At 40.2% G+C, this 25,079-nt stretch overlaps 1 protein-coding gene across 1 annotated transcript; it reads left to right on the forward strand.

The window, feature by feature from the left end:
- Window positions 1-2,400: 2,400 nt before the first annotated feature.
- On the forward strand, window positions 2,401-3,354 carry LOC126079309 (olfactory receptor 10A2). The gene has a single exon (XM_049890242.1). The coding sequence runs from the start codon at window positions 2,401-2,403 to the stop codon at window positions 3,352-3,354; it is 954 nt and encodes a 317-aa protein (XP_049746199.1).
- The last annotated feature ends 21,725 nt before the right edge of the window (window positions 3,355-25,079 follow it).

Consider the following 25,079-nt stretch of genomic DNA (forward strand, 5'->3'; position numbering starts at 1 on the left):
TTGATGCTTTGAATTATGGTGTCTGTGAAGAATACTGAATATACCATGGACTGCCAGAAGAACAAACAAATCTGTCTTGGAAGAAGTATAGCCAGAAAGCTCCATAGACGCAAGGATGGCAAGACTTCATCTCACATACTTGGACATGTTATCAGAAGGGACTGGTCCCTGGAGAAGGACGTCATGCTTGGTAAAGTAGAGGGTGGAAAAAAAGAGGAAGATCTTCAGTGAGATGGATTGACACAGTGGCTACAACAGTGGGCTCAAACATAACAACAATTGTGAGGATGGTGCAGGATCCGGCAGTGTTTTTGTACACAGGGTTACTCCAAGTTGGAATTGACTCTACGGCACCTAAAAACAACAACATAGATATTGTTCCCATTCATCTCCCTGACGCTCCTTTCCTACTTTGCATCCCTTCAAAACATGATGTGAAACAACAAAATAATTTTGCCACTGGGTGGCACAAATGGTTAAGTGCTCAATTACTAGCCGAAAGGTTGGTGGTTCCTACCCATCCAGTGGTGCCTTGAAGGCCTGGGGATCTGTTACCGAAAGGCCGTAGCCTTGAAAACTCTATGAAGCAGTTCTACTCTTAACACGTGGAGTCATCATGAGTCGGAATCTACTCAATGGCAACTAACAAGAACCCTCAAATTGTTTTGGATTGCAGTCCTTAAAACGACCTAGAAAGACAAGTAGTAATGTTGTCAGGAGGTGGATAGAATGAAAACTTTGACTCTCCAAATAAGGGAATATATAATGGGTATGAATGGAAATTTCGTCCTTTTTTTTTTTTTTTCCATCTGGGTTCACTCCATTGCCTCAAGATCCCTCTCCCTTAACCCCACTACAAAGGTAGCGTGGAGCAGAAAGTGAGTATGCATGGATATGATCAGATTTGGCTACCAAATATGGTAACAAAGTGGAAAATGCATCATTTTTTAAAGGAGCAGGCAAGAATGAGCTGTTGCTTTAGCCTCTCAGCTGTTCTCCTTGAATCCAGGCATACGCTGTTCATCGCTCTCTTACTCTCACATTCTTATACATTACAGTAATCTTTCTACATGGCATAACTGACAGTGTCACTCCCCTGGTGCAAAATTTTCAGTGGCTCTTCTTAATCCATATAATAAATTCCAAACTCCTTACCACAGCATATGAGGCCATTTTAACTCCGTAATGTGTGGGAATTATCAACCACATCCTTGGTCCTAATTTATCTGGTGTCCAGTCTGTCTTTTTCTGATCCTAATGATGATTTTATTTTTTAATTGAGTTGTTGTCTTTTTCTTGCAACATTTCCCTAATCGCATTCAATTCATTTTTCATTTATCCCAGCCACTCAGCCAATTCCATTTCCAGGCTGATTTCACCATTTCTCTGTGAAGATTACAAGTTCAAGATTACCAAGATAAAAAGAAGAGAGAAGCCCTTTAATAATCAATTTAAAACTAAAAACTAATTTCTAAAGGGAGATCCAATAGTCTCAAAGAGGCTCCTGAATATCTTGATGTAACCATTGTGCTCTTGGTCCTCTTTTACTCTATGTTCACTACGATTTTGTAAGAATTTCTGTTTGAATTCTCTTATGCATTAAAGATTTAGCCCTTAGATGAAGGCAGGACAATCCAGGTAAAGCATAGGTTTGGACTTTGGTGTCTGACAGATGTAGCTTTCATTCTGGATTTGTCATTTAATTGTTGTGTATATTTGGCCAAGTTCCTTTATTTCCCTGAGCCCAATTTACCACCTATAAGTATAAAAATAGATAAAACCACACCATTACATATGTGGAGCTTCTGACACATACTTGGTCTTCATGTCATTTCAAGTTACATATACTTGGTAACATGTTCTACATGTTAGCTTACTTTCACATCCCAGTTTCTAAACCAGGCATGAAAAATTCATAAAGACCAGAAAAAAATCATTAGGCGCATTCATTATTCAGCATTTCAATTATATGTTTTAAAGTTTTGATAAATTCATGTGTACGTGTTGTTCAGTGAAATCATAACATTGGGGCATGTTTCTAAAATTTTAGCTATTCTCAGGAATATCACTGTCTTTCAAAATGTGTCTGTGTGGTCCTTTCAGGGACTGAATAGTTCATGTTTCTGACTTTGTAAGGCTTTTCTATACATGTTCATGTGCAAATATTGAAAAATAAACTCCAGAAGCTGATCCAGATCCATTTGAGAGTTTAGGTTCTGGCCATTCTTTGTCTTTATTTAAAAAAAAAAAAAAAAGCCCTTCCTCTTCCAACGGAGCCTGTGACTTTTTCTCTCCTTCGTGCTGAGACAAAACCTGAACAACAAATCCAAATCGAGAATCTGACACTTCCAATCAAGAATATCTCTCCATGTTCAATGCTGAGCAATTATGCCTGTACCCATGGCTGGTGAAAATGGGACAAAACTAAGTGAGTTTATCCTCATGAGCTTCTCTTCTCTACCTACTGAAATAAAGTCATTACTCTTCATGACATTTCTGATCATTTACCTCATCACCCTGGTGGGAAACAGCCTCATCATTATGGTAACCTTGGCTGATTCTATGTTGCACAGTCCCATGTATTTCTTCTTTAGGAACCTGTCCTTCTTGGAGATTGGCTTCAACCTAGTCATTGTACCCAAGATGTTGGGAACCTTGCTTGCCCAGGACACAACTATTTCTTTCCTTGGTTGTGCTATTCAGATGTACTTCTTCTTCTTCTTTGGGGTGGCTGAATGCTTCCTCCTGGCCACCATGGCATATGACCGCTATGTAGCCATCTGCAACCCCCTGCACTACCCAGTCATCATGAACCAAAGGACCTGTGCAAAACTGGCTGCAGCCTCCTGGTTTCCAGGCTTTCCAGTAGCTACTGTGCAGACCACCTGGCTCTTCAGCTTTCCCTTCTGTGGCACCAACAAGGTCAACCACTTCTTCTGTGACAGCCCACCTGTGCTGAGGCTGGTCTGTGCAAACACAGCAATGTTTGAGATATATGCCATTATTGGAACTATTCTGGTGGTCATGACACCCTGCATGCTGATCCTATGTTCCTACACTCGCATTGCTGCTGCCATCCTCAAGATTCCATCAGCAAAAGGAAAGCGGAAAGCATTCTCTACGTGTTCTTCCCACCTCCTTGTTGTCTTCCTTTTCTATGTATCTTCAAGCCTCACCTACTTTCGACCTAAATCGAATAATTCTCCTGAAAGCAAAAAGCTGCTGTCATTGTCTTACACTGTTGTGACTCCCATGTTGAACCCCATCATCTATAGCCTGAGAAATAACGAGGTGAAAAATGCCCTCTGCAGGACCTTCCACAAGGTGATCGGCCTCAGAAACTGCATTCTATAGACACAAAGAGGTAAGACTAGAGTCTACTGAATGAGGAACAATCTGCTTCATGTTTGGGATTCCTCTCTACCTTTTTCATGTCTCCATTGCGAGGACATCTGGATGATGAAGTGACTATTGGAAAGCACGGTGGAGAGAAAAGAGCACAGAGGTAGTTCAGATCTATCACTACCATTTGCCAAGCTCCTCTGCCTGTCCATTGAATATTTTCATTCTTTTTCTTATTCAGGCAATTGATATTTTGACACTTCAGTAGCCAAGCCATTCTAGTATTTTCATTGCTAATGTGACACATACTGTATAAACTATGAAACTGCTTGTAATGTGAACTTGGGGACACACAAAGGGAAAGACATCAGTATACATCAGAAGTCATTTTGGCACTTTATCTTACTTTGGACAAGCCTGACTTCATTCAGCAAACAGACAAACTAGCAATCCCTTCTACTACAGAATTCGTTTTGTTCTTTGATTTTATTTCTCATATCCCTAAGGCAATGTTGGCTCCTAAGCTTATTAATACTTAGTATGGATGGAGGAAAATGGATCATTAATGCCCAGAAAAGGTGTATGTCAGGGTTGTATCCTCTCACCATACTTATTTAATCTGTATGATGGAAAATAATCTGAGTATCTGGACTATATGAAGAAGAATATGGCATCAAGATTAGAGGAAGACTCATTAATAATCTGTGATATACAGATGGCACAGCCTTGCTTGCTGAAAGCAAAGAGGACTTGAAGCACTTACTGACGAAGATCAAAGGCTACAGCCTTCAGTATGGATTACATCTCAACATAGAGAAAACAGAAATCCTCACAACTGGACCAATAAGCAATATAATGATAAATGGAGAAAATATTGAAGGTGTCAAAGATTTCATTTAGATCCACAACCAGCTTGGAATCACAATCAACACCCATGGAAGCAGCAGTCAAGAAATCACACAAGGTATTACACTGGGCGAATCTGCTGCAAAGGACCTCTTTAAAGTGTTAAAAAGGAAAGATCTCACTTTTAGGACTAAGGTGCACCTGGGCCAATCCATGGTATATTCAATCACCTCATATGCATACGAAAGCTGGATAACAAATAAGGAAGACTAAGGAAGAATTGATGGCTTTGAATTATAATGTTGGCAAAGAATACTGATTCTACCATGGACTACCAGAAGAAGGAACAAATCTGTCTCAGAAGAAGCACAGCCACAATGCTCCTTAGAAGCAAATATGGCAAGGCTTTGTCTCACATACTTTGGAATTGTTATCAGGAGGGACCTGTTCCTGGAGAAGGGCATCATGCTTGGTTACCTAGAGGGGGAGCAAAATAGAGGAGAACTCTCAATGAGATGGACTGACACAATGGCAGCAAAAAAGGGTTCAAACACAGCAACAATTGTGAAGAGGCACAGGACAGGACTGAATTACACAGTAGAACTGCTCCATGGTGTTTCCTTGGCTGTAATCTTTCTGGAAGCATATCTCCAGATCTTTCTTTCACAGTGCCACTAGGTGAGTTTGAAACACCAACTCTTATGGATTAAATTGTGTTCCTGAAAAAAACCTCTATTCCTAAGGTTGGAGCCCTGGTGGCAGAGTGGGTAAGAGCTTGGCTGCTAACCAAAAGTTTGGCAGCTCGAATCCACTGTCGCTCCTTGGAAACTCTATGGGGCAGTTCTACTTCATCCTATAGGTTCATTATGAGTTGGAATCAACTCCATAGGAATGTTTTTTGTTTTGTTTTGTTTTGTTTTAATGCCTGTGATTATAATCCTATTTGGGAATGGACTGTCTTTGTTATATTAATGAGACAGGGTTAGTGTAGTGAGATATAAAAGAGATTAAACAAGCAAGCAAGAGAAGCAGAGATAGGGGAAGAGAAATGCCAAGCCACACAAGACTGCCCAGGACCAGAAGCTCATAAGAAACAGGGACCTTCCTTCAGAGCCAACAGAGACAGAAAGCCTTCCCTTAGAGATAGCACCCTCACTTTGGACTTCTAGCCTCCCAAACTGTGAGAAAATGAATTTGTTTGTTAAAGCCATCCACTTGTGGTATTTCTATTATAGCAGCACCAGTTAACTAAGACACCAACCTTTAGGTTAGTTGACAAGTGCAAACCATTTGCACCACCTAGGGACTTTTTCATTAGTTATCAGAGAATTGCAAATCAAGCCCACAATGAAATACCACTTCACACCATCTAGTATGGTTATTTTCAGAAAAACAGAAACAAGTGTTAGAGAGGATGTGGGAAAAATTGGAATTCTCATCCATGGCTGTCAGGGATATAAACCAGTGCAAACTATGGGAAAAAAAATAGTTTGGAGGTTCCTCCAAAAATTAAACATAGATTTATCATATGACCCAGCATTTTCACCACTAGGTATAAAGCCAAAAAAATTTTCAAACAGGGACTCAAATAGATACTGTACAGCAATGTTCACTGCAGCATTATTTACAATAGCCTGAAGGTGGAAACAACCCAAAAGTCCATCAATACATGAATGGATAAACAAAGTATCATACATACATACAATGGAATAAGATTCAGCCATGAGAAATGAGTTCTGATACATGCTACCATATGGATGGGACTTGAAAACATGCTAAGTGAAATAAGTCAGACTCAAAAGGAAAAATACTACATGATTTCACTTATATGAAATACCTAAAACAGGAAATTCATAGAAAGAAAAGTTTATCAGTGATTACCAGAGAATGGAAGGAGGAGTTATTGCTTAAGGGGCATAGTGGGTTTCTAACTGGGGATTTTTTCTTTTTTTTGGAAATGGGTAGTGGTGATAGTTTCACAGCATAGCAAAAGTGATTCATGTCACTGAATTGTACATTCAAGACTGGCTGAAACAGCAAATCCTGTGTGAAACATATTTGACCACACACACACACACAAATCCTAAACCTATTTTTGATACTACTAGTAGTATCAGTGCTCTGAAGGAATTGGTGAAAAACAAGGCTCCAGGAATTGATGGAAAATCAGTTGAGATGTTTCAACAAACAGATGCAGAGCTGGAGGTGCTCACTCGTCTATGCCAAGAAATATGGAAGACAGCTAGCTTCCTGGCCAACTGACTGGAAGAGAATCATATCTATGCCTATTCCCAAGAAAGGTGATCCAACTGAATGTGGAAATTATAGAGCAATATCATTAATCTCACACACAAGCAAAATTTTGCTGAAGATCATTCAAAAACGGCTGCAGCAGTGTATCGACAGGGAACTGCCAGAAATTCAGGCCGGTTTCAGGAGAGGATGTGGAACCAGGGATATCATTGTTGCTGTCAGATGGATCCTACTGAAAGCAGAGAATACCAGAAGGATGTTTACCTGTGTTTTATTGACTGTGCAAAGGCATTCGACTGTGTGGATCATAACAAACTATGGATAACACTGCGAAGAATGGGAATTACAGAACACTTAATTGTGCTCATGAGGAACCTTTACATAGATCAAGAGGCAGTTGTTCAGACAGAACAAGGGGATACTGATTGGTTTAAAGTCAGGAAAGGTGAGTGTCAGGGTTGTATTCTTTCACCATACCTATTTAATCTGTATGCTGAAACAAATAGTCCTAGAAGCTGGACTATATAAAGAAGAACGGGACATCAGGATTGGAGGAAGACTCATTAACAACCTGAGTTATGCAGATGACACAACCTTGCTTGCTGAAAGTGAAGAGGACTTGAAGCAGTTACTAATGAAGATCAAAGACCACAGCCTTCAGTATGGATTACACCTCAACATAAAGAAAACAAAAATCCTCACAACTGGACCAATGAGTAACATGATGATAAACAGAGAAAAGATTGATCTTGTCAAGGATTTCATTTTACTTGGATCCACAATCAACAGCCATGGAAGCAGCAGTCAAGAATTCGAAAGACGCACTGCATTTGGGTAAATCTGCTGCAAAGGACCTTTTCAAAGTGTTGAAGAGCAAAGACGTCACCCTGAAGACTAAGGTGCACCTGACCCAAGCCGTGGTATTTTCGATCACATCATATGCTTGTGAAAGCTGGAAAATGAATAAGGAAGACTGAAGAAGAGATGACGCCTTTGAATTGTGGTGTTGGCGAAGAATATTGAATATACCATGGACTGCCAAAAGAACAAACAAATCTGTCTTGGAAGAAGTGCAGCCAGGATGCTCCTTAGAGGCAAGGATGGCGAGACTGTGTCTTATATACTTTGGACATGTTGTCAGGAGGGGTCAGTCCCTGGAGAAGGACATCATGCTTGGCAGAGTACAGGGTTAGCGGAAAAGAGGAAGACCCTCAACAAGGTGGATTGACACAGTGGCTACAACAATGAGCTCAAGCGTAATAACGATTGTAAGGATGGCTCAGGACCGGGCAGTGTTTCCTTCTCTTGTGCATAGGGTCGCTATGAGTCAGAACCGACTCGACGGCACGTAACAACAACAACAGTAGTCAGCACCCACACTGGTTCAAAAATTCACACAATTTGCAGGAATATGCTACTATAGACGATTTGATCTGCTCTTCCACTAAGCAAAACAGATAAAGCTTGCAATTGGTGTTTGTTTTTCCCCCCTTTGAGATTACTTTTCAGTAACATACATCCCTACACAGACATCTGAAACTTCTCGCCATGCTTTCATCTTGTAAAATGAATTCTATTTTAAGCACTCTATGCCTATGCTTAAATGACAGTACCTTGATGAAAGAGGAAAAAACATTGTGTTGCATTTTTCTTCTTGTTTCCTGAAACCGTAATGGGTGTAATATATGAAATATATTTTTACCAATGTCCAGGTCATGTTTACCTTCTGGAATTCTTAATGTGTGGCTTGTGATACTTAATAGAGATATTAACTTCGTTGAAGGTGGTTGATTTAATACAAGTTTGAGGTTCATTAAAATTGTGTTTGTCTTTCTGCTGGCTGTAGATGCTTCGTATTTTCTTTGGGCATCATTACATGTCTCAGTACAACTTTAACACTATACAAATTTTGCTATTTTCCATTTTGGCGTCCTGCGTGCACCCACCATCCAACTGGAAATATTTATTTCAATCATATTATGTTAAAAATCGAAGTGATGATGGAGCTTCTGGGTATTTAGGTTCACATTCTACTTTCAGGCTATATATTGTTATCGTAATTTGTCCTTGATGGCACAATAATCATGCCTATCTACTCTGTAAGTGTATTATCTTCTTCAAGGCTCCAGCTAACCGTACTATGGTCTACTCCCTTTTGTCCTCCACGTTCTTTCACGAGCTGAAATCACGACTAATTTAACTTCCGCGGAGATCACTATCTTATGCTGCTGTCTGACGCAGGCGCTCCCCACACACGCAGACGTCCCGTTGCGTCACTTCCGGAGACTGTTGCTCCCTCCTCCCGGGAAACCACAGTACCCTCAGGCCAAGTGCCCTCCCCCAGCCTGCAGGGAGAGGACGACAAGGGTGGAATGGGTGCTGGGACGGGAAGGCGACCTGGGTAGGAAGGCCAAGGAGACCTGGGCGGAGCCCGAGTAAGGGAACTGCACGGGGCGACAGCGTAGAGGCCTGGGGTCTGATCCCGGAAGCTGGCGGGGAAGACGGAAGCGACGGGTGTGGGAGCCTTCCAGAGGCGCTGGGAACCCAGGGAGGATCTGGGGCGGAAAGATGGGTGACCTACTTGCTGTGTTTTTTAATTGACTATTGTTGTTGCGCACACAGTCTCAACTTTTCGAGGGTCAGTTCTCACCGAAAGGCTGATAGTTTAAGCAAGTTTAATTTCTCCGGAGACCTCTCTGGCTGTTGTAATCAAACATGTTTTAATTACCTCATCATTGGTAAAGATTTTGCTTACCTGGGTTAAAAAAAAAAAAAAGGACACACTCTAACTCACTTTGGTTGCAACAGCATTTTCATTTTTTACTTTCGATAAGTAATTCTGCTGTGATGAGATACTCCATTTAAATTTTCTGATTTCTCTGACTCGCTTTGTGTTCGAACTATTGTGATGAGTGTTTAGTCTGGTGATAACGATGTATATTGTATTCTTTTTGCGCAGCGGTAGTACCATTGTATAATAAACAGAATGCTTTGCCATCTAATTTAACAGAATAATCCACACTCCACCGTCCCTTAAAACTGTGACATTTGAAGTCCACTTTTCTCATTTACACATGATGGGTGTACTCTGGGAATTAAATGTTGCTGCGCAGAGAGATGCATGGCACTTAAAAAACTGTCAAGTTATAACTGTGTCCCTGCAGTTTTTGCTGCATGAAGCAAGAGTGCAGAGATGAGAGCACCACATGAAGACTCTGCTGGAACTACTCAACTTCACTCTTATACTATGAAAGCGGACATAGAGGATATGTAAATGAGCATGACTGTATTCCAAAAAACATTTGCTTATGGATACTAAAATTTGGCTTTTATATAATTTTTACAGGTCTTGAAATGTTATTCTTTTAATTTTTTCTAAATATCTAAAAATGTAAGACCTACTCTTCACTAACAGGCCATATAAAAGTCAGGGGATGGTGGATTTGGTCCATAGGCTATAGTTCACCACCACTTCCTTCAGCAAGAGCAAGAACCCCGAAGCCAAAATGTCGGTTTTAACCCTAGCTCTCCCACTTAACAGCTCACTCTGTGACATTAGGCAAGTTATTTAGTATTGTTTTCTGTACATCAGTGTCCACTTCTGTAAAATGAGGATAATCATAGCAACTACTTCATAGCTTGGGTAAGAGGATTAAATGAGTTAATACGTGTAAATCACTAAAGAACAATGCTGGCGTTTACTGCTTTCTACAGAAATACTATTATGTGCTGATGTCAGTGGTGGTGTTGATAATGGCAGTGATGAAAATTACGATATGGGAGGGAAAGCTGGAGGGAGGTTAGGGTGGCGAGGGTATAAGGAGTCAAATCTTGAGAGGTTTTCTAAGCTGAGGTGTTTGAACACTATTTTGTGAACTATATACATCCATTAAAGGGTTTTCAGCATGAAGTAATGATCATATCGGTATTCTGGAAACACTGCTCCTGGCAGGGATGTGGACAGTGGGTGGCAAAGGGACACAAGCTATAAGCAGACCTGACGGCCCAGAGGAAAATCTCTGCCTATCTGGACCTCACTCATCCAGCATGCCTGCAGGCCAGCAGGGACTTGAGCTTCAAAGCTGGCCTGCTTGCTAAGCAGAGTTCATTAGGAGCTGTGCTTTAGCAGCTTGAGTTCATTAGCCCTCTCCCCAGACCTCATCCTGTCTGTTCACCTAGGCTTTTCCACCAGGCCCCGGGATAGTCCGCTGGGAGCCTCAGTCAGCTGTGCTCCCTGAACAGCAGAGTGCCTCATTAACCACTTTTTAATGAGACCACAGCCTGTGACTGCTCATTAATAGACCGGTTAGTCTGCAACCCCATGGGTGGAGGAGATGAGGATAGAAGTCAGTGATGACAAGTGTAGCTGCATCAGAGGGAGAGAAAACTAAGTCCCCATAGCAGAGAGCCTGCTAGAGTTTTACTCTCAGGTCTCCAGGGCCCCATCCAGCTTTCAGAGACTATGGTTCTAGAGATAGGAGTTTGAAAGGAAAAGGCCGTTTGTGGATGTAGTTATATCAGCCCAGTGATCCCAGGTTTGGAACAGATCTTGGTCCAGAGAGATTCTTGAGAAAATCTTATGTTGTTCAGGTTTTCTTTGATGCTTGTATAAATAGAAAATGGATCATAAAGTTTTGATCATCTTGTTTTCCATAAGCATGGCTTCCTTTGTTATTCCTCTTGCATGTCCAAGTGCAGGTTCTTTGTTTTATTTTCTAAGTCCTTTTAAACTGTATTTGTTCTGGGAATTCAATTGTTGGCAGTCTTATTCTTTCCTGCCTGTGTACTATCTTTTAGAGATCCTGTCTATTCCCAGGATTTTAACAGATCCTTCCTGTGGAGATGACTCATGTTTCCCACCAGGATTATTGGTATTGCCTCCTAATTGGTCTCCATGCCTCCAGTCATACTCCAGACCTACACATATACTTCATTCCATTCAATCCATCCTCCATACACACTCCAGAATTCTTGCTAACACACCAATGTGATGATCTGTCATTAGCATTCTGAAAATCCTTATGATTTACCTTCATTTTCAGTCTAAGACTAATGTCTTCACAATGTCATATAAACCACTTTTTAAATCAGCTCTAAATCTCCAATTCTAGTTCTCATTCCCTCATTCATTCAACTATAAGTCATATTGGATGATCTTCTTTCTCCTCACACTATATTTTTTTTAAAGTTTCTTTACCATGGTCTTTTTTTATTCCTCTGCACAATTTGGCGTCTAAATGACCTAGGTTCAAGCCCTGTGTCTGCTAACCAGTTATACCAGCTCATGCAAATTACTCTAAATTTTCATGGCTCAGTTTTCTCATCTGTAAATGAGGTGGTAACACATACTTCATAGGATTGGTGCAAAGTAAATGAAAATAATAAAACCGACTGTGAACATCTAGAATCACTAGTTCTGTAGCAGGAGAGACACCATGTTCAAAAATCAATTAGCCAACTGTTTCCACTTTTGGACCATTAGTGTTTTTTGCAGTTTAAGGTAGAATATCAGCTATGCAGTATTCTCAACAGATGTTTGCTACCAATTGTAGCAAAAGTAAACTATTAGTTTCCCCCTTTTCTCAGGAAGCAGAGGAAATTTAAAAAACTAATACTGGCAGGTGACATGTATTTTAAACAAACTATCATTTAATCCTCACAGGTATTATAATGTACAGACCAGGACAAACTCACAACTAATAAGTGTCAGACCTTAGGTTTGAGTACAGGTCTATCTGACCCCCCAAAATCATGTTCTTTTCAATGTAATATATAACTTCTCTAAAATATGAAAGCAGAAGCTGGGAAGAGTTCAGAGGAAAGTAAAAGAATGATAGGTTGCATTCAAGAGGCTCATAAGAGAAAAAAAACTGAGACATACATGGATGATCTATAGGGTTTATGGTGAACTATTTCTTTGATATCATTGAAATCACTAATAAAGTTACTTTTATTTTCTAAAGAAAGCTACCTGGAACAGAGTAAGCTTTCAATAAAAGGTAGAAATTGTTATTCTATTCATATCTTTATTCAGTTCCTCTATCTAGAATTTCTGCCTTTCACGCCATCCTCCCCAAACCAAGTTAACTCCTGCTTATCATTTAAAAATTAACTCTGATGTTTTCTCTTTCGTGAATTTTTCCCTGATCCCTCTAGAAGAAGTAGAGTGCACTCTCTTTTGTAAACATACAGTATATAAACTGGTATGTAACTATTGGTATATAACTCTTACAGCATTAAGACGTATTTTTATATGCATATAGAGTACATGAAGGATAGTTTATCACTGGTGTTTGTATTCCTGAGGCCCAGTCATGTGCCTGGCACACAGTAGGCAATAATTACATGAATGAATAACTCCCAAATTTCTTTCCTCTAGCCCAGACCTCTCACCCAAATGCGAGTTCCATATTTTCTGTGGACCCTGTCATGGATTGAATTGTGTCCCCCAAAAACTTGTGTATCAATTTGTCTAGGCCATGATTCCCAATATTGTGTGCTTGTCCATTTCATCATCTGATGTGATTTTCCTATCTCTATGAGATTGAATTACTGGCAGTTATGTTAATGAGGCAGGACTCAATCTACAAGATTTGAGTGTGTCTTCAGCCAATCTCTTTTACAATGTAAAAGACAGAAGCAAACAGAGAGACAGGGGGACCACGTACCACCAAGAAATTAATGCTGGGAGCATAGCATGTCCTTTGGACCTGAGGTTCCTGCACAGAGAAGCTCCTAGACCGTGGGAAGATTGATGATAACGACCTTCCTGCAGAGCCTACAGGGAAAGCCATCCCCTAGGGCTGCTGTCCTGAATTTGGACTTCTAGCCTCATAAACTGTGAGAGAATAAATATCTGTTTGTTAAATCCATCCATTTGTGGTATTTCTGTTACACCAGCACTAGATAACTGTCATGGATTGAATTATGTCCCTCCAAAAATGTGTGTATCAACTTGGTTAGGCCATGGTTCCCAGTATTGAGTGGTTGTCCTCCATTTTGTTATTGTAATTTTATGTTAAAAGGATTAGGGTGAGATTGTAACACCACCCTTACTCAGGTCACCTCCCTGATCCAATGTAAAGAGAGTTTCCCTCAGGTGTGGCCTGCACCACCTTTTATCTCAAGAGATAAAAGGAAAGGGAAGCAAGCAGAGAGTTGGGGACCTCATACCACCAAGCAAGCGGTGCCAGGAGCAGAGCGCGTCCTTTGGACCTGGGGTTCCTGTGCAAAAGCTTCTACTCCAGTGGAAGACTGATAAGAAGGCTGACAGAGAGCCTTCCACTGGAGCTGACACCCTGAATTTGGACTTTTAGCCTACTTTACTGTGAAGAAATAAATTTCTCTTTGTTAAAGTCATCCTCTTGTGGTATTTCTGTTAAAGCAGCACTTTATACCTAACACAGTAACCAAGAGAGACTACAAGACACCTTTACTTAGTTGTCAAGGTATATGTTAAGCATATGCTCTCAGACAAAGTCCTCCAAATCTTCAAGAAATATGTCTTGTTACTTATTTCTCATTTTTAACCTACATTTCATTGATATATTCTTTCCTTGAGTCACTGAACATTTATATGCTGAGCCCTGAAAGTACAACAATGCTGCCCTCTAGGACTGCTGGCCCCATGAATGAGACAGACAAGTAAACAAATAGCTATATGAACAAAAAGACAGTGTTGTTCAAAGTGCTTTACTATCTCACAATTCTGCAGTTTGATAAGTGTTATTGTAGTACTATTCAACCAGTCTCCTAATTCTGCAAACGATTCCTTGGCAAAATTCTTCTTACTCATCCCTTGATTCAATTCCCATTTCCATTGCCACTGCTATTAGCCTAACCAGGCCCTTATTCCTGAATTATTATCATAAGAGCCTACTTACTATTCTTATTAATTCCAGACTCACTACCCAGCCCTCTCCTACCCAAAACTTCTACATATACATACTGTGTTTACTGTGATGAGGAAAACAGAGTCCCTGCCCTCGGGGAGCTTACAGTCCCATGGGGATGAGAGACATTTTATAAAATTTCACAAACAAATATGCAATTACAAATGTATATCGTTGTGGAGGAAAAGAGCATATACTCTGGGGAAGAATAAAAGGATGGAGTTCTAATTTATATTTGGGGCCAGAGAAGACTTTGCTGGGAGGTCTGATCCCTTTTAATGCAGTACTGGAAGATTGAGTAGTGGAAATTAGGAGAAACAATATTCAAAGTTTATGCAAAGATCTTAATGCAATAAAGAGTTGAGTGCACCAGATGAAAAGAAAGAAATTAATCTGACGATAATTTGGAGTAATTGCAGAAATAGTGTTGATGGCAGTAACAGCAGTGGTGCTAGACATCATACCAGTTAGCTGAATGTCCCTTCCCTTCCTCAGTGGTAACCTTCAAGACCCAGGTCAAACAGTATTCTGATGGAAACTTACCTTATGCCATATTGGCCAGGGCTTCACATATTTGCAACACTTTATCTCATTTCATTCACACAACAGGAGTCTCACATTGTAGGAATGAGAAATTGAGACAGAGTAATTTTCTCCAGATCATGACATTAGGAATCAAAGGGGGAGAAATCAGGACAGAGGTTTTGTTTCCTTTCAACTCTCTTTTTTAATTAAAAACATTTTTTACGCATGATAAAAATTTGGATTCCTGGAGCTAGAGATTAATTCCCCTTCATTGCCTGTGAGTTAGACTTACTTCTAAGGAATAGTGTATAAACAAAAAACCAAATCCAGTGCCATCGAGTCGATTCCGACTCATAGAGACCCTATGGGACAGAGTAGAACTGCCCCATAGAGTTTCCAAGAAGCGCCTGGTGGATTTGAACTGCTGACCTTTTAGTTAGCAGCTGTAGCACTTAACCACTACGCCACCAGGGCTTCCAGGAATAGTGTATAGAAAGGGAAAAAGAGTAACTTTACAATGGAGAAACCTGGCAGACAGAACCTTAACCAATTGATCAAGGTTAACATAAAACATAGCCAGTGGTAAATCATGTTAATGTCAGGTAGACATTAATGTGATATGATTGATAGGAGAGGGGCACCTCACCTTTGTCATAGTATTCACAGAAATCAATTAACCAAGTCTAATGAAAAATCAACAGCCAAACCCTCATTTGGGGACAGTGTACAAAATGACCAACAATCTTCAAAGGTGCCAATACTGTGATAAAACGGAAACATGAAAAAATTTTACAGATTAGAGAAAACTAAGGAAGCATAACAAATAAATGCAATGAATTCGATCCTAGATTGAATTTTGGAATAGAAAAAGGACATTTGTGTGAAAACTGATCAGATTAGAATAAAGCCTGTAGTTTAGTTAATAGTTCTGTACAAATGTTTAGTTTTTTAGTTCTGACAAAGGAAACATGGTTATGTAAAATGTTAAAATTAGGGGAGCCTCGGTAAAATGTATAATGGAACTATCCTTACTATCACTGTAACACTTCTGTTAATCTTATGTCAAAACAATATTGAAGTCAGAGAATACAATCAGTTCAGAATGATTTCTCTGTCAATATTTCATGGGTACAGAAACCATATATGTATGTATGTATATATACATATGTACATATATTATTCCTACATCCTAAGACTATAAAAGTGCATAACATTTAATATTCAATAAATATTTATTACATAATGATCATTGTATGGTGATTTCTATTACTATAAGCCATCTCATTTAATCATAATTTAAATGATCGAATACACATATTATCATTAACAGTATGGAAACTGAAAATCAGAGAGTTTAATAAAATTGCTAAAAATATCATAAGCTAGAGAGTTCCAAGGCTGGGATTAAATTAAGGTCAGTCTGACTTCAAACTTCTGTTCTTTTCTGTGCACAATACTACTTGCTCTAGCCTAGAATTTGGTTTTCCTTTCTTGAACTTCATTCTGTTGGCATCTGACATACATCGGGGTCCCAAAGAACAAAAGATTCCAAAAGAAAGGTCATGTTCCCATAAGGAAGGAAAGGAAGAGGTGTGCGGGTGAGCCCAGGAACACCTGGGGGAAATACAAATACCAGAACTTTGACTGGCCCTCAGGACAAAAGAGGCACAGCTGGGAACAAATTTCATAAGGTCAGGACTGGGAATACAGCCAACCCATACAGTCATATCTGACACAAAAAAGACAGCAGTGGCCTGGATGCAGCTCCAGCCATTAATGACTCATTCAGGACAGCGAGTTAAGAGTTCCCTTGTTCCTCTTCTGGCTCCTGTGACAATAAATCCAGAGCTCTTCAACTACTCAAGGACATGCACAAAGTGTAGGGTGTCAAGCAGAGCTGAACTAGGCAGAGAGCCAAGGGGCAGGAGCCCCTCTCCAGGTTAAATTGCTCACTGAACAAGGTTTGTGCATGGTTTGCTGGGAACCATAATTATATTCCTATATCCGTGCTGGGAAGATCTTGGCAATTCCTCTTCCCTGGGCTTCAGTTTTCCCTACCTGTGTCATAGGATAAGTGAGATTTGTGGCTACAAGAAGACTGAGATCACCCCCATTACCCAGGTTTTTTTTTTTTTTTTTTCCAGTTCTGTCCCCTAAAGCTTTCTGGGATAGATAAATTCCAGGATCTGGACTCTCAACAGTATGTATGTATGTGTGTGTGTATATATATACATACATACACTCACACAGAGAGAGAGAGAGAGAGGTTTGAAGTGAAACTCACCTTAATTTAATCCCAGCCTTGGAACTCTCTAGCTTCTGACATATTTAGCAATTTTATTAAACTCTCTGAGTTTCAATTTCTATACTGTTAATGATAGTATGTGTATTTTTTCATGTGATTAAATGAGTTGGCTTATAGTAATAAAAATCACCATACAATAATCATTCTCTAATAAATATTTACTGAGTACTAAATGTCATGTACTCTTATAGTCATTGGGATGTAGAAATAAATATATATATATATAATATAAAACAAAACCAAACCCTTTGCCATCGAGTCGATTCCGACTCATAGCCACCCTATAGGGCAGAGTAGAACTGCCCCATATATTATATACGTATATGTATATATATCTTTCTCTAGGTTTTGATTTTCCACTAAATAACTCAGGGAAGACTAGCCTCAATGGAGTGCACGGGACAGGGGACAGTAGGAGCACTACATCTTTGGGACAATTCGGTGGAAATAGAAGGCCTAGAAGACCAGGTTCCTCTTCTTGTAGACAGTCAGTGATATGATTACCAAAGGGATATTTCTGTGGAACTTTTTTTTTTTTTATTAACTTTTATTAAGCTTCAAGTGAATGTTTACAAATCCAATCAGTCTGTCACATATAAGTTTACATACATCTCACTCCCTACTCCCACTTGCTCTCCCCCTCTTGAGTCAGCCCTTTCAGTCTCTCCTTTCGTGAGAATTTTGCCGGCTTCTCTCTCTCTTTATCCTCCCACCCCCCCTCCAGACAAGAGTTGCCAACACAATCTCAAGTGTCCACCTGATATAATTAGCTCACTCTTCATCAGCGTCTCTCTCCCACCCGCTGACCAGTCCCTTTCATGTCTGATGAGTTGTCTCCGGGGATGGTTCCTGTCCTGTGCCAACAGAAGGTCTGGGGAGCATGGCCGCCGGGATTCCTCTAGTCTCAGTCAGACCAGTAAGTTTGGTTTTTTATGAGAATTTCGGGTCTGTATCCCACTGAACTCCTGCTCCCTCAGGGGTCCTCTGCTGTGCTCCCTGTCAGGGCAGTCATCGATTGTGGCCGGGCACCAACTAGTTCTTCTGGTCTCAGGATGATGTAGGTCTCTGGTTCATGTGGCCCTTTCTGTCTCTTGGGCTCCTAGTTGTCGCGTGGCCTTGGTGTTCTTCATTTTCCTTTGCTCCAGGTGGGTTGAGACCAATTGCTGCATCTTAGATGGCTGCTTGTTAGCATTTAAGACCCCAGATGCCACATTTCAAAGTGGGATGCAGAATGATTTCATAATAGAATTATTTTGCCAATTGACTTAGAAGTCCCCGCAAACCATGTTCCCCAGACCCCCGCGCTTGCTCCGCTGACCTTTGAAGCATTCATTTTATCCCGGAAACTTCTTTGCTTTTGGTCCAGTCCAATTGAGCTGACCTTCCATGTATTGAGTGTTGTCTTTCCCTTCATCTAAAGCATTTCTTATCTACTGATTAATCAATAAAAAACCCTCTCCCACCCTCCCTCCCTCCCCCCCTCGTAACCACAAAAGTATGTGTTCTTCTCAGGTTTACTATTACTCAAGATCTTATAATAGTGGTCTTATACAATATTTGTCCTTTTGCCTCTGACTCATTTTGCTCAGCATAATGCCTTCCAGGTTCCTCCATGTTATGAAATGTTTCACAGATTCGTCCCTGTTCTTTATCGATGAGTAGTATTCCATTGTGTGAATATACCACAATTTATTTACCCATTCATCCGTTGATGGACACCTTGGTTGCTTCCAACTTTTTGCTATTGTAAACAGAGCTGCAATAAACATGGGTGTGCATATATCTGTTTGTATGAAGGCTCTTGTATCTCTAGGGTATATTCCGAGGAGTGGGATTTCTGCGTTGTATGGTAGTTCTATTTCTAACTGTTTAAGATAATGCCAGATAGATTTCCCAAGTGGTTGTACCATTTTACATTCCCACCAGCAGTGTATGAGAGTTCCAATCTCTCCGCAACCTCTCCAACATTTATTATTTTGTGTTTTTTGGATTAATGCCAGCCTTGCTGGTGTGAGATGGAATCTCATCGTAGTTTTAATTTGCATTTCTCTAATGGCTAATGATCATGAGCATTTTCTCATGTATCTGTTGGCTGCCTGAATATCTTCTTTAGTGAAATGTGTGTTCATATCCTTTGCCCACTTTTTGATTGGGTTGTTTGTCTTTTTGTGGTTGAGTTTTGACAAAATCATGTAGATTTTAGACATCAGGCGCTGGTCTGAGATGTCATAGCTGAAAATTCTTTCCCAGTCTGTGGGTGGTCTTTTTACTCTTTTGGTGAAGTCTTTAGATGAGCATAGGTGTTTGATTTTTAGGAGCTCCCAGTTATCGGGCTTCTCTTCATCATTTTTGGTAATGTTTTGTATTCTGTTTATGCCTTGTATTAGGGCTCCTAGGGTAGTTCCAATTTTTTCTTCCATGATCTTTATCATTTTAGTCTTTATGTTTAGGTCTTTGATCCACTCGGAGTTAGTTTTTGTGCATGGTGTAAGGTATGGGTCCTGTTTCATTTTTTTGCAAATGGATATCCAGTTATGCCAGCACCATTTGTTACAAAGGCTTTCTTTTCCCCAATTAATTGACACTGGCCCTTTGTCAAATATCAGCTGCTCATACGTGGATGGATCTATGTCTGGGTTCTCAATTCTGTTCCATTGGTCTATGTGCCTGTTGTTGTACCAATACCAGGCTGTTTTGACTACTGTGGCTGTATAATAGGTTCTGAAATCAGGTAAAGTGAGGCCTCGCACTTTCTTCTTCTTTTTCAGTAGTGCTTTGCTTATCCGGGGCTTCTTTCCCTTCCACATGAAATTGGTGATTTGTTTCTCTATCCCCTTAAAAATATGACATTGGAATTTGGATCGGAAGTGCGTTAAATGTATAGATGGCTTTTGGTAGAATAGACATTTTTACTATGTTAAGTCTTCCTATCCATGAGCAAGGTATGTTTTTCCACTTAAGTATGTCCTTTTGAATTTCTTGTAGTAGAGCTTTGTAGTTTTCTTTGTATAGGTCTTTTACATCCTTGGTAAGATTTATTCCTAAGTATCTTATCTTCTTGGGGGCTACTGTGAATGGTATTGATTGGGTTACTTCCCCTTCGTTGTTCTTTTTGTTGATGTAGAGGAATCCAAGTGATTTTTGTATGTTTATTTTATAACCTGAGACTCTGCCAAACTCTTCTATTAGTTTCAGTAGTTTTCTGGAGGATTCCTTAGGGTTTTCTGTGTATATAATCCTGTCATCTGCAAATAGTGATAACTTTACTTCTTCCTTGCCAATCCGGATACCTTTTATTTCTTTGTCTAGCCTAATTGCCCTGTCTAGGACTTCTAGCACGATGTTGAATAAGAGCGGTGATAAAGGGCATCCTTGTCTGGTTCCCGTTCTCAAGGGAAATGCTTTCAGGTTCTCTCCATTTAGAGTGATATTGGCTGTTGGCTTTGCATAGATGCCCTTTATTATGTTGAGGAATTTTCCTTCAATTCCTATTTTGGTAAGAGTTTTTATCATAAATGGGTGTTGGACTTTGTCAAATGCCTTTTCTGCATCAATTGATAAGATCATGTGGTTTTTGTCTTTTGTTTTATTTATGTGATGGATTACATTAATGGTTTTTCTGATATTGAACCAGCCTTGCATACCTGGTATAAATCCCACTTCATCATGGTGAATTATTTTTTTGATGTGTTGTTGGATTCTATTGGCTAGAATTTTGTTGAGGATTTTTGCATCTATGTTCATGAGGGATATAGGTGTGTAATTTTCTTTTTTTGTAATGTCTTTACCTGGTTTTGGTATCAGGGAGATGGTGGCTTCATAGAATGAGTTGGGTAGAATTCCGTCTTTTTCTATGCTTTGGAATACCTTCAGAAGTAGTGGTGTTAACTCTTCTCTGAAAGTTTGGTAGAACTCTGCAGTGAAGCCGTCTGGGCCAGGGCTTTTTTTTGTTGGGAGTTTTTTGATTACCGTTTCAATCTCTTTTTTTGTTATGGGTCTATTTAGTTGTTCTACTTCTGAATGTGTTAGTTTAGGTAGGTAGTGTTTTTCCAGGAATTCATCCATTTCTTCTAGGTTTGCAAATTTGTTAGAGTACAATTTTTTGTAGTAATCTGAAATGATTCTTTTAATTTCATTTGGTTCTGTTGTGATGTGGTCCTTCTCGTTTCTTATTCAGGTTATTTGTTTCCTTTCCTGTATTTCTTTAGTCAGTCTAGCCAATGGTTTATCAATTTTGTTAATTTTTTCAAAGAACCAGCTTTTGGCTTTGTTAATTCTTTCAATTGTTTTTCTGTTCTCTAATTCATTTAGTTCAGCTCTAATTTTTATTATTTGTTTTCTTCTGGTGCCTGATGGATTCTTTTGTTGCTCACTTTCTATTTGTTCAGGTTGTCGGGACAGTTCTCTGATTTTGGCTCTTTCTTCTTTTTGTATGTGTGCATTTATTGATATAAATTGGCCTCTGAGCACTGCTTTTGCTGTGTCCCAGAGGTTTTGATAGGAAGTATTTTCATTCTCGTTGCTTTCTAAGAATTTCCTTATTCCCTCCTTGATGTCCTCTCTAACCCAGTCTTTTTTCAGGAGGGTATTGTTCATTTTCCAAGTATTTGATTTCTTTTCCCTAGTTTTTCTGTTATTGATAGCTAGTTTTATTGCCTTCTGGTCTGAGAAAATGCTTTGTAATATTTTGATGTTTTGGACTCTGCAAAGGTTTGTTTTATGACCTAATATGTGGTCTATTCTAGAGAATGTTCCATGTGCGCTAGAAAAAAAAAAGTATATTTTGCAGCAGTTGGGTGGAGAGTTCTGTATAAGTCAATGAGGTCAAGTTGGTTGATTGGTGTAATTAGATCTTCCGTGTCTCTATTGAGCTTCTTACTGGATGTCCTGTCCTTCTCTGAAAGTGGTGTGTTGAAGTCTCCTACTATAATTGTGGAGGTATCTATCTCACTTTTCAATTCTGTTAAAATTTGATTTATGTATCTTGCAGCCCTGTCATTGGGTGCATAAATATTTAATATGGTTATGTCTTCCTGATCAATTGTCCCTTTTATCATTATATAGTGTCCTTCTTTATCCTTTGTGGTGGATTTAAGTTTAAAGTCTATTTTGTCAGAAATTAATATTGCTACTCCTCTTCTTTTTGCTTATTGTTTGCTTGATATATTTTTTTCCATCCTTTGAGTTTTAGTTTGTTTGTGTCTCTAAGTCTAAGGTGTGTCTCTTGTAGGCAGCATATAGATGGATCGTGTTTCTTTATCCAGTCCATGACTCTCTGTCTCTTTATTGGTGCATTTAGTCCCTTTACATTCAGCGTAATTACAGATAAATAAGTTTTTAGTGCTGTCATTTTGATGCCTTTTTATGTGTGTTGTTGACAATTTCATTTTTCCACATACTTTTTTGTGCTGAGGCGTTTTTCTTAGTAAATTGTGAGATCCTCATTTTCATAGTGTTTGACTTTATGTTAGTTGAGTCGTTACATTTTTCTTGGCTTTTATCTTGTGTTATAGAGTTGTTATACCTTTTTGTGGTTGCCTTATTATTTACCCCTACATTTCTAAGTAAAATCCTAACTTGTATTGTTCTATATCGCCTTGTATCACTCTCCATCTGGCAGTTCAATGCCTCCTGTATTTAGTCCCTCTTTTTGATTATTGTGATCTTTTACCTATTGACTTCCATGATTCCCTGTTATGTGTATTTTTTTTAATTAATCTTAATTTGTTTGTTTCTGTGATTTCCCTATTTGAGTTGATATCAGGACGTTCTGTTTTGTGACCTTGTTTTGTGCTGATATCTGATATTATTGGTTCTCTGACCAAACAATATCCTTTAGTATTTCTTGTAGCTTTGGTTTGGTTTTTGCAAATTCTCTAAACTTGTGTTTATCTGTAAATATCTTAATTTCGCCTTCATATTTCAGAGAGAATTTTGCTGGATATATGATCCTTGGCTGGCAGTTTTTCTCCTTCAGTGTTCTGTATATGTCGTCCCATTCCCTTCTTGCCTGCATGGTTTCTGCTGAGTAGTCTGAACTTATTCTTATTGATTCTCCCTTGAAGGAAACCTTTCTTTTCTCCCTGGCTGCTTTTAAAATTTTCTGTTTATCTTTGGTTTTGGCGAGTTTGATGATAATATGTCTTGGTGTTTTTGTTTTTGGATCAATCTTAAATGGGGTTCAATGAGCATCTTGGATAGATATCCTTTCATCTTTCATGATGTCAGGGAAGTTTTGTGTCAGGAGTTCTTCAACTATTTTCTCTGTGTTTTCTCTCCCCCCTCCCTGTTCTGGGACTCCAATCACACGGAAGTTATCCTTCTTGATAGAGTCCCACATGATTCTTAGGGTTTCTTCACTTTTTTTAAATTCTTTTATCTGATTTTTTTTCACCTATGTTGGTGTTGATTTCCTGGTCCTCCAGATGTCCCAGTCTGCATTCTAATTGCTCGAGTCTGCTCCTCTGACTTCCTAGTGCGTTGTCTAATTCTGTAATTTTATTCTTAGTCTTTTGGATTTCTACACGCTGTCTCTCTATGGATTCTTGCAACTTATTAATTTTTTCAGTATGTTCTTGAATAATCTTTTTGAGTTCTTCAACAGTTTTATCAGTGTGTTCCTTGGCTTTTTCTGCAGTTTGCCTTATTTCATTTGTGATGTCTTGAAGCATTCTGTAAATTAGTTTTTTATATTCTGTATCTGATAATTCCAGGATTGTATCTTCATTTGGGAAAGATTTTGATTCTTTTGTTTGGGGGGTTGGAGAAGCTGTCATGGTCTGCTTCTTTAAGTGGTTTGATATGGATTGTTGTCTCCGAGCCATCACTGGGACACTAGTTTTTCCAGAAAATTGCTAAAAAAAAAAGGCAGTCAGATCCCTATCAGAGTTCTCTCTCTGGCTCAGGCTATTCGGATGTTAATGAAGCCGCCTGGGGAGGGTGGGGGAGGGAACAGAGAGATAGGAGAGTAGCACCTCAGAATATAGCCAGAGTTGCTTGTCTTGCTTGGAATGACTATTATATCTGAGATTCCCGCGGGGCCAGTCGCCTATGTGTGCTGGCTGTGTGGAGATTGCCCCCGGGGGGTCTGGCCCGCTGGAGTCAAGGCCAGATCCTCCGCTTCCAGCCCCACGCCCAGCTTCAAGGCACCCCTACTGGGACGGTGCACTCTCGACTCCAAAATCAGTCGCTGCCTCCCGGGGACTTCTCGTCCCTCCAGCCGCATTGCCGTGCCGCCCCCTTGAACCAGTTGGGCTGCCTCCCGGGGTCAGTTCAGGTGGGTGGAGCAGCTCCCCGTGCTTATGCCCTGACCGAGTGTCCCGGCTGGGACGCTGTTCTCCCCGCTCCAATACCAGTCGCTGCCTCCCGGGGACTTCTCCTACCGCTGCGTCCCACGCCACCCACGCGACCCAACTGGGCCCCCTCCTGGGGTTAGTTCAGGGGGGTGGAGCAGCTCTCCGTGTTTATGCCGTACCTGCGTCCAGTCCAAATCCCGGCGGGACAGTTCCCCGGTTGGGACGCTGCTCTCCCCGTTCCAAGACCAGTCACTGCCTCCCGGGGACTTCTCCTACCGGTTGCGTCCCACGCCGCCCGCGGAACTGGCTGGTCCCCCTCCTGGGGTTAGTTCAGGGGGGAGGAGCAGCTCTCTGTGCTTGTGCTGTACCTGACTGATACGCTGGCTCCAGGCTCTGAAAACAATCGCTGCTTCCCCGTATTAGTTCTTTCTCCGTCTCTAAATCTGTGTTTGTTGTTCAGGGTTCGTAGATTGTTATGTATGTGATCGATTCACTTGTTTTTCTGTGTCTTAGTTGTAAGAGGGATCCGAGGTAGCGTCTGCCTAGTCCGCCATCTTGGCTCCACCCTCTGTGGAACTTTTTAAGGGATGGCAAGGAGCCTATGGGCAGGCCATGGACCAC

Source organism: Elephas maximus, chromosome 7, assembly GCF_024166365.1.
Source record: "Elephas maximus indicus isolate mEleMax1 chromosome 7, mEleMax1 primary haplotype, whole genome shotgun sequence".
NCBI classification, from domain to species: Eukaryota; Metazoa; Chordata; class Mammalia; order Proboscidea; family Elephantidae; genus Elephas; species Elephas maximus.